Source organism: Rattus norvegicus, chromosome 9, assembly GCF_036323735.1.
Source record: "Rattus norvegicus strain BN/NHsdMcwi chromosome 9, GRCr8, whole genome shotgun sequence".
NCBI classification, from domain to species: Eukaryota; Metazoa; Chordata; class Mammalia; order Rodentia; family Muridae; genus Rattus; species Rattus norvegicus.
The window spans coordinates 116,872,851-116,882,996 of NC_086027.1; the positions used below are offsets into that span (position 1 = coordinate 116,872,851).

At 43.2% G+C, this 10,146-nt stretch overlaps 1 protein-coding gene across 1 annotated transcript in view; it reads left to right on the forward strand.

Annotated features, from left to right (window-relative positions):
• The window catches only part of Akain1 (A-kinase anchor inhibitor 1), a 46,371-nt gene extending 36,550 nt beyond the window's left edge, over positions 1-9,821 (forward strand). The window contains exon 2 of the mRNA NM_001399423.1: positions 7,666-9,821. Coding sequence (NP_001386352.1) covers positions 7,666-7,859 — 194 coding nt within the window. The 3' untranslated portion in view covers positions 7,860-9,821. The remainder of the gene's footprint in view (positions 1-7,665) is intronic.
• Positions 9,822-10,146: the final 325 nt, after the last annotated feature.

Genomic DNA, 10,146 nt, shown 5'->3' on the forward strand with positions numbered 1-10,146 from the left:
GTTACCACCCGGATTCTGCCTCTAGACAGAATGTCAACAGTGACCCTTACCTATATCCTCTAGAGTAGGATATAATAGGCTTAAGTTAACAGAGGTTATGGCATTTAGGGTTCAGAAGTTAAGAACTGATGCAAATTTGTATCTTCTTATAGTTGTCAGAAGCATAATTTTTGACAGTGATACATAAAGAATTAAAACTAATTATTAGCTGAGCAAGACCAGCTGTATGAGGGTTCTGGATAGGGTCACAGGGTTGGGGGGTTGGGGACAAAAAAATAAATAGACAATGTAAAGAAAGAGGCAAAAGCTGGGTTAGAAGGGCTCGAAGGGCTGGTGGTTCAGGCCAGCAAGTCTGTTAAATGCACAGCTCTCGTGTGTGTGTGTGTGTGTGTGTGTGTGTGTGTGTGTGTGTGTGTGTGTGTGTGTTCAATAAGTAGTATCAGACAGCAAAATTACTGGGACCTCACCGTATCTCAATTTCCCTGTTAGTAAGGCACATTCTGGGATGGCAAACAGCATTTTACATCTCAGGATCTGGAACATTTGACCACATACGATGGGAGAAATGCCAAGTGCCAGTTCCCGGACCACAGGATTACAATCTCCCCCGGTGCCAGTCCATAGCTGGTCTGCCTGACATGATCCTGGCTAGGTGAGGGGCAAAACATGTAATCCAATTATCTGGGCCTCCTGGGCAGTCTCCAGTCTAGTCTAAGCACCAAACCATTAGCCACATGACAATTAAATTCCTTAGGAACCTTTCACCAGGTTGGGTGAGATGGACTGTCAGGGATAGCAGGGAGCGGCAGGGCTCCTTTTGGCTTCTGGAAGGTGGCACATTAACAGACAAGGCTGGGTGATCGCTGGAAAGTAAAACAGTCTGAGAACTTGGGCAGAGAAGAGACTAACAATTCTCCACAGGAAAACACTGAAGACAAATTTAGCTTATATCTCATTCTTGACTTTGCATTAGGTGCTTAGATTTTAAAGCTAATTAAATTGGTTTGTCATCTTTTGTGGAATAGGAAAGTGGCACTGAAAATGCTGGTTAGGCTAGAGGGCATTTGCGTCATTGAAAACCAGGCAGCAGGCCATCCAAAATGTGTAAGTGATTCGTTACATTGAAGTGCGTCAAATGCCTTTCAGTAAACCGCAATGCTGCAAGCCTTTCTGTGGCTGCCCCTACCTTCTGTTGGCTTGTATAGCTTCACACTATGCTCATGGGAAAGCATGGGTCTTCACCAGGAGTTTCTCCAACGCTCTGTTCCTGCAAATGAACCCTTGGCTCAGCCATCAGAACCACGCTGGGCACAGAACATATGATCTGCCCACATTGCAAGGTCCGAGAGGTTTCATCTCTCAAGGAGCTGTCTTCTTACTGGTAGACTTGACCTCCCTAGGAATGATGGATGGGGAGCAATGAGTGATAGATGTTCAGTGATGGTTGACAAAAGACATGGCTAGCTTGATGAATGGTGGGGCAGCTTTTTAAGGGTGGCGGTGGTGTCCTGTGTCTAACAGACTCTCTCCAAAGGATTTCACCTTAGGATGTGACAAAGGTCAGGTGGTCTCTCAGCTGGAATACCTGTGAGAAGCCTGTACAATCATGCAACAAGACAAGTCTCAGATAACCAGAGACAAAAGTACCATGGAATTGGGGGGAAGTAAGACGGATGAGAGAGGTATTAGCTGGTAGAAGCAGAGGAGGAGCTGACTGTCTCCGCAGAGGAAACCCAGACAAGCCAGGACTGGAACCATGAGGTTCAGGTAATAAGTCATCTGTGATAGCCATGACATCAGAGTCACAGCCCTGTCCCTTCCCATATAACTTAGGGGGAAGGGGTAGGAGGTACCCAAATGCCTGAATCACAAGCATGAGACTGACTTTTGTACATGGGTTTCTTTGTCTTTAGTTGTCTGCTGACTGCCCCTGGTGGTTTCTCCCTCTTCCTTGTGTCTTCCTTGCAAATGGCTTTGTAGCTCATGTCCTCTGCAAGGAGATATTCATGACCCAGGGCAATTTGTTATCGAGGACAGTGAAGGATTAGTTCACAGTGAGTTTTGGTCGAACCGACCTTCTGGTCATTCAAGGGTCTAGTCAGAGTCTGGCTCACGTTAATTTTGACTTCTTAACCCATTTATATTTGTATAATATATTGGGTTGAATGAAGAAATGATAATTTTACTTAAATTAGGCCACTGCTCAACTTAGACTACCCTCTCCCTCTCCCTCTCCCCCTCCCCCTCCCTCTCCCTCTCCCTCTCCCTCTCCCTCTCCCTCTCCCTCTCCCTCTCATTCACTGCATTGCTGAGGATGGCTTCAATGTCCCGACCCTTTTGCCTTTACTTCCCATGTAAAGGATTACAAGGATGTATTACCACACCTTGCTTCTTTCACAATCTTCAAAAGGAAATTTCTTGCTCTCTGTTACTTCTTTTGTCTCTTTCCAGGTTCAGTCGGGATGCTGCTTAACCGTTAGTTCCCTTCAGGCAAGTGAAGGTCATATTGTAAGAACAGAGGGATAATAACACACAGGGAAGAAAGTCCTCAGTCAACCAGGAGACACAAACCACAGACACACTGGGGTCTGTGTGTATTGAGACATGGGAGAGCACAAATACCCTTTGTGATGATTTGAATAGGCATGACCCCCATAGACTCACTTGTTTGAATGCTTGGTCATAGGGAGTGGCATTATTAGGAGGTATGGCCTCGTTGAAGTGGGTGTGGCCTTGTTGCAAGAAGTGTGTCACTGGGGGTGGGCTTTGAGGTCTTAAAAGCTCATGTCTGGCCAGTGTGTCTCAGTCTTCTGATGCCTGCAAATCCCAATGTACAACCCAGAGCTATCTCTTCAGCATCATGTCTTCCTGCATGCTACCATGCTACCCACCATGGTGATTGCTGGTAACCTGCCTGAGCACCAGTTCTCTCAGGAAAGCATCAATGGGGGCAGCGTTGGTGATTTTCAGGGGCAAAACTAAATTTTGCGAGAGCTAAAATGTTGCTTATTGTCTAATATTTATCTTTCTTTTTAATTTTTTATTTTTGTCAGATTTATATGTTGAATTCTCAATTCAGTACATCCACACAATAAACTCACAACCAATTGATAAAGATATAATCCGTCCACCTAGATAAGATAAATTGACCTATAGAAATCCAACCCTTAAGGAATATTCATATGCATGGTGAGGATCATTGACCTCTGCCTTCATGATGTCTCTCCCTCAATATTTATCTTTCTTAAAGATATTCTGAGACCTGAAACTACTGGCTCAGGCAGTTAGCACCCTGTGGGGTATTAAATAAAGGATTTACTGCTAGGGCTCTTTTCTCTGGCTAGCCAACCAGGCACCCCTCAAAGGCCAGGCAAAAGAGGTTCTGACTTGTTAACTCTTTGTGAACCAGAGAGAAAAAAGAAAGGGAGAATTTGAGCACACACATAGACAGACACATGCAGACATATATGTTCTGGTCAGACCTGACCACTTGTCTCATCAACTCCACAAGTTTTCATGCATACTTACATATATACACAAATACCTAGAGAGGTTCTGAGAGAATGTGTGTCTGGGAGCAGCAAATTGTGGGTCCAAGTTGCAGCCTGGATGGCATTCCAGACAGCTTGCAGCTTGCATATTCTCTCTCTCTCTCTCTCTCTCTCTCTCTCTCTCTCTCTCTCTCTCTCCTCTCCTCTCCTCTCCAAAGAGTGTTTTCTTGCTATTCTAAACAGTTTCTGGTTGAGACAGCTCTTTCTGCTAATAAAAATTCTACCTGGATAGCTCATGGCTTTTCTGACCAAAGTCAGAAAAGCTGTTTTTAAAAAATTATTGTGTCTTCTGACCTAGTCAGAAATCCTGTTAGAAAAAAATTCTTGAGGATCTGTATTCTCAGCTCTCACTAGAGAAAATTCTAAAGAAAAAAAATGGTATCACTGTTTGCTGGTTCATCTCATGTAGACAAGAAGCCCAGTTTTTTATTTACATATCAATTCAGTCATTTATTCCATGTTTCCTTTAGATTATCCTATGAATCAGCATCCTATGACCCCAGCCCTTTGATTCATAGGAGACAGCAAACATACTTTGTTTTTCTTAACATTTCGAAAGAATTCAGAGATCTATCTGCCTTTATTTAGCACAGCCAATAAGTTAGTTGGGTGGGACCCTGCCCTGAAATTACCATTTCTACCACACCTGGGTCTAACCCAGCTCTGTCCTAGGCTGAAGTTGAACTCAGGAATCTGCCTGCCTTTGTATCTTTCTGACAAGATGGCTTATAGTGTGGCTGCCTTTGTTCCTTTATATTAACGAAGCCCCTCATAATTCATATTGCATCCTTATATTTTGCATAGTTGAGAAATTATATACTTTCAAACTCATGTATTTAGAGTTCTTTCCCACAGCCTTAATGGCTATCCTGATGGTCCATTCTCCATTTTGCTGAGACTTTAGCCACATATACACCTACTGGACTTGTCATGGAGTCATTAATGTTAACAGAGAGGACATTCCTCCAAGGAATGTGAAATATGTACATTATTATACAAACAAGCCTTATGCCTACAACAGACATTAACACTCGTGGAGGTTCATATCGGGGCCTTATCCCAGGGCACAGCCATGTCACTCTGTCCCCACCAGGGCCACACTGGGCTCAGCACCTAAAAAATATATATATATATATATATATATATATGCGCACAAACACATATACATATATACATTTAGTGGACTGGGCAGAGTCCCCCAAGCCGTACATATGCATTAGGTGTGTTGAATGGGCAGAGCCCCAGATGCCACCATCTTATTTCTTTTCTTGGCCTTTTTATATCTTCTTAAACACAAGTTCTTTAGAAAGTTATCTCATAGATAAAATGTTACACAGAAGGAGGGTCACAGAATGATGCTAATTGTTAAGTTCATAGCAGTGTTTCATTTTATCAGCTCATTATAAGTTTAAAACACAGTTTCACATGGCCTTGCTTTATCACAGTGCACACATGTTGCTTCCTCCTTGGATCTGACCTAGAATGAATTAGATCACAAATTTGTCTCAATTCTACTTCTCTTTTTAATGTAATTTATGAAAACTCACTGTATTCCTTATTATGCAGCCTTTACTTACTATTCTTCGAGGAGTGGTTACATTCTGTTCTTGATTCTATCTTGATTCTAACTTTATTACATCTTACTAGCAAACAATAAAATTATCTCTTAAAACATTCTTCCTACAATTGTTTGAATCAAACCAGGAATTCTGTAAAATCATCAGTTCATCCAAACAGTATTAATTCATGAAAGTTCATCTTTATGTTGATCTGTAGGAAATTTGCTCAATAGGGTGGGCTGATGCCCAGGAATCCTTAGGAGATGTAATAGTGACAGGAAAAGGCATGTCAACTGCAGAAGCAATTCTGGGGTGAAGTCATTTTGGACCTTGTCTCTCAGAGCTCACTCATCCTAAGCCAAGCAAAATCTGATGAGCCACCTCCATTGAAGTCACCCACTAGCCTCAGCCTCTCCTAGATGGCTCCTGACAGATGATAAGGGACTAAACCTTTGAACTGTAAGCCAACCTCAATTAAATGTTTCCCTTTGTAAGAGTTGCCATGCCATGGAGTTTCTTCACAACAATAGGGACCCTACGATATACCTCAACCCTGGAGCAGTCTTATGTTTCAGTTTGATTGGCATTCACCAGATGCTTGCCTTATACCAGGATCCACACAGGGTTCTGAACAGACGTCGTATCACTTTGTTCCATAGAAATCCTCTGTACTAGGTGCTGCCTGTCATTTTACAGATGTGTAAGTGAGCCCCAAAAGGTCAAATGAATTGTACAAGATTCATGGCTATATGGCACAGGAGGATTTGAAGAAAGTCCCACCATCTCTTAAAACATGTTTTCAGGGCCTACCATTTGATGTTGGATAGCCAATTGGTATGCTCAACCATGGGCAAGACTTTTTCTCCCCCTCTTAGCATTTCTTAGCTGCTGTAGTTCTTTGCATAGGGTTGAATCTCCTGAGCTTTAAGTCTCCCACCCTAGCACATGTATTGTTGACCTTGCTCACTCATGTTTAGACACTCATGTGGGTGAGGTTTTTCTCAGTATAGCTTCTGATATTATCAGAAACATACATACAACCAACATAATACAGACTGAGCAGGTTACATATATCTACGTAATGACAATCAATGAATGAAGAGGCCATGAATTTGCGGAGAGAAATATCTGTACTGGCCCCACTGGGAGGATTTGCACGGAGGAACAGGAAGGGGGAAATCTAAATATAATTATATTGAAATCTTTAAAAAGGAAACAACAACCACAATAATAAAAACTTTCCTAATAACAGTCCCCTGGAGTATATTTCTTTGTGGGTCCACATTTTGCCCCTTTGCTGGGCACAGCTGTTGGGGAGGCAAAACACAGGGAGCTTGACAGTGCCTTTAGGGAAGTGCCTGGACACCACTCCAGAGAACTCTTCTCTGGTGGGAAGACACAGTCTGAAGTTCTGAAGTTGGTATTCCCTAACTTCCAGGCATCTAGTCACTACTAGAAAACTGCACAGAGAAGTCAGGAATGAAGTATCAGGGGTCCATGGGCCCACAACAAGGTTGGGACCTTTGGAGGCCCTCATGCTGAAGAGCTCCGGCTTAGCACACTGACAAAGGTAGCAGCAGTTGTCTCCGGGATGCAGATAGGCCTTCTGTAGGAGACTAGGCAGCAAAGGCCTGCTCCATGCTCCCCACAGTGGTTCTCTATGAAAGAGACAGTTCCAAACTGTTTCTTGGTTGTTCATCGTATAAAATGGATGTGTATCATATCAACTTCTCAGGGTGGACCCCGGATTAAATACCTTTTGCAGGGAGAAATGTCTGGGAACAGGACCTTATTGGATAAGCCCTCAGGGCCTCCAGGTACCTCATTGGCATGAGAAGTCTGTTCTGGGCCTACAAGACCACAGGTCACATTTCCTGATGTGGGAAGTATGGCACGTATTCCAGACCAGAAATTTGGCAGGGAGCAGGGAGGCGTCTACCATCTCAGGTGTTAGTTTCCAGGGCCTCAACTTGCTCTACTCACCAAACTTCCTGACATGATTTACTGTCTCACATTTCTTCTTCTTCTTTTTCTTAATTAAATCTTTTCTTGAGAATTTCTTACACGAGTGCTATATTGACATCATTCCCATCCTTTTATTTCCCTCCAGCATTGCTCTCAACTTCACAATCTCTTCCCCTTTGATAATTATTGTTTCATATATACATATGTGTGTGTGTGTGTGTGTGCGCGCGCGCGTGCATGTTCTTGTGTGTTATATAACATATCTCTTTCTCCTACTGAGTCTACTTCATGTTGCCTGTATGTTTTTAGGCTAAATGGTTGGGGTGTGGCTATGTCCCTTCCTAACAGAAGTTCCAGACAACTTCGATGGTTATGGCTGCCCTGTGAACATCTCTAGTGGTTAGGGATTGAGGATGGTTAGAACATTAACTAGGGTGCATTGCAGGGCACAGCATGGAGGAGGCAGTAGTGCCTTGTGCTCTGAGGTCTCCCCACAGCAGCACTTTCTACTTTGCTCACAACCCCTCCTGAGTCACAGTTCCTGGAATTAATTTCTCTTCTCTCCTCCTTTTCTTGTCTTTGGCTTTAAGGTGACAAGCCCCGGAACGAGCTGGAGGAGGTGAAACTGCAGAATGCCAGCAAGCAGATTGTTCAGAATGCCATCCTACAAGCTGTGCGGCAAGTCTCCCAGGAGAGCCTTCGGAGGGAAGGCAGATCCGGTGACTGCAGGGCCCGGGGCGAGCTGGGAGTGCGAGAGCTGACCAAGAAACATGAAAAGAAGTAACGGGTGCTGCTGGCTCTGGTTCTTGTCATATGCTTGGTTTCTGCCTTTCCTGTTAGTATAGGACGTGTTGCCAAAATGTTGCCAAAAAGCAAAGCAACGTGTCATGGATGCCTGTCAGTAGGATGAGTTCATGCTAGCCTTTCCGACAAGCTGCGGTTTGCAAAGCTGCGTTAGGGACTCTTCATGTCTTTGTCACACCTCTGGAAGCAGCTGAGCCAAACATGGCACTCATGAAAGTATGAAAGTCATTTTGTAACAAATCTGTTTTCCAAATTCTTAAAAAAAAAAGAATTCTACATCTTGTTTATGTATACATTCTATCTATGTATAATTCAACCGGCCGCCTTTATTCCCCTTGGAGTTACTGAGTGCAGTTCTGTTCTTCATAAGCATTAAAAGACACACTAGCGAGATGACGGGATAGAGTTTTAGCCCTGTTTAAATACAGGCTTGCAGGGCATTATGATTAAAGTATAGGTTCAAGGTGAAATTGAGCAGAGCAGGTTTTGAGCCCAGCCCTGTGCTACAGCTTATGTTTATAGAACTCCAAGGGAGAGAGGGAGAGAGGGAGAGAGGGAGAGAGAGGTGTTTATGCTGTGTGAGAGCTCAGTCTTTTTAATCTTTGTTCTCTGAGTTGTTTGCAGTTGGTGTTTACCTTCCGTGCAGAGATCTGGTGGGGCCAGTACAGAAATCCTTTCTTAGCTGGAGATTAAATGAGATGACTGAGTCTGTACGCTTGACTTGCTGATGATTCAGTTCTTTGGCAGCCATCTTGGGCAGCCGTTTTGGGCAGCCATCTTGGGCAGCCATACTCTGTGCATATACTCTTAGCCCCAAAGCTGTTTCTCATGCTGGATTTACCTACCCCTGAGGGTGGAGAGAACAGCATCATTGGCAGGGAATCTGGACCTTGTGACCACTGCTTCATCACCTAGCCCTGCATTTTCACTGGCCCCTTACTGATAGGGATTTTCCTTCTTCCATGAGAGAAATGAGCATGACCATTATAAAAACAATAAGGTTATGGCTAAGGACCACGAACACATGGGAAACTGTTTTGTTTTTAATTCTCTGAGGCATGTAAGCAGAAGTAAGAGTGAAGTGACTGCAGGCTGATGGCATTTGGAGAGATGTATGTGCATGTGTATCAACATAGCCATCTCCATTCAACCCCAAAACTTCCTCCTGCTCCTGAGTGGACAATAGATGTCTCTCTGGAGATATCCTTTAGAGTCTGTTTACCATGCTTCACAAAGGCCACTAGGTTTGGTGCTCCTTGGGACAGCAGAAGAATTTAGCCTTGGATACAAACTTCTGGTCTACAGAGTATCAGTGTCTACACTGACATGTATTCTAAGTGCAAAGTATTGCTACCATACAAAATGTGGTTAGTGTTCAGACACCTCCAGGATTCCAATATTCCATGCTATGTGTGACATGGGATACTACAGATAACGTTAGATGGGTAAAACTATTCTTTTTTTTTTTTTACTATATTAGACTATATTTGATGATGCATAGGTGGAACAAATTAATCTAGAGAGAGAATTCATGAGGGGAAAGGGGTGCTTATTTACCAATCTTTTAAAACCAGAACTCATGGCAGTTAGGGGATGAACCTAAAATCATAGGGCTGACACAGTTGAGTAGCCTGGGCAGTGAGTGAAAATCAGCGCACTTGCAGAAAGTATTCAGAAGTGCCCACAATTGAAAAACAAACCCAGCGCTTGTAGTTTGCAGGTGACCTGCCACTGTGTCTCTGTGGAGACATCTATTTATAACCAACCTTGTTTCTCTGTCAAATGGCAGAAACATGAATATGTTATCTTTCTTCTCTGGTGTGTATATATTAATAAGCTGGGGGTCTGGGAAATACTATTAATTTCTGTATCTAAATACTATTTATAAATAAACTATATCCAGCTTTGAAATATGTATCCAATATAAAGCAGTTTTTCTACACACTCTTGTTCGGCGTGTTATTTGTGTCTCTTACATGCATATGACACCCAAGGCTTTCCCAGTGTTTTTCTTCAAACACTTTCCTACCATGGCCAGGAGAGGTAAGTCTTCATTGTTACTTTACTGTGACTCCGGGTGGCTTTGTCTATGGAAACGAAGTGTACTAAGAAATGACAAGCAAAGATAAGGAGATCTGGCTGATCAAGTGTTCATTTTGATTTGGGTGGGGTGGGAAGTCTGGAGAAAGGAATTGTGACACTGGGTTCTGAGAGAACAGAAGGGGCAGAGCTTTCAAGGGTGAGCATGTTATGTGGGGATCTATGGA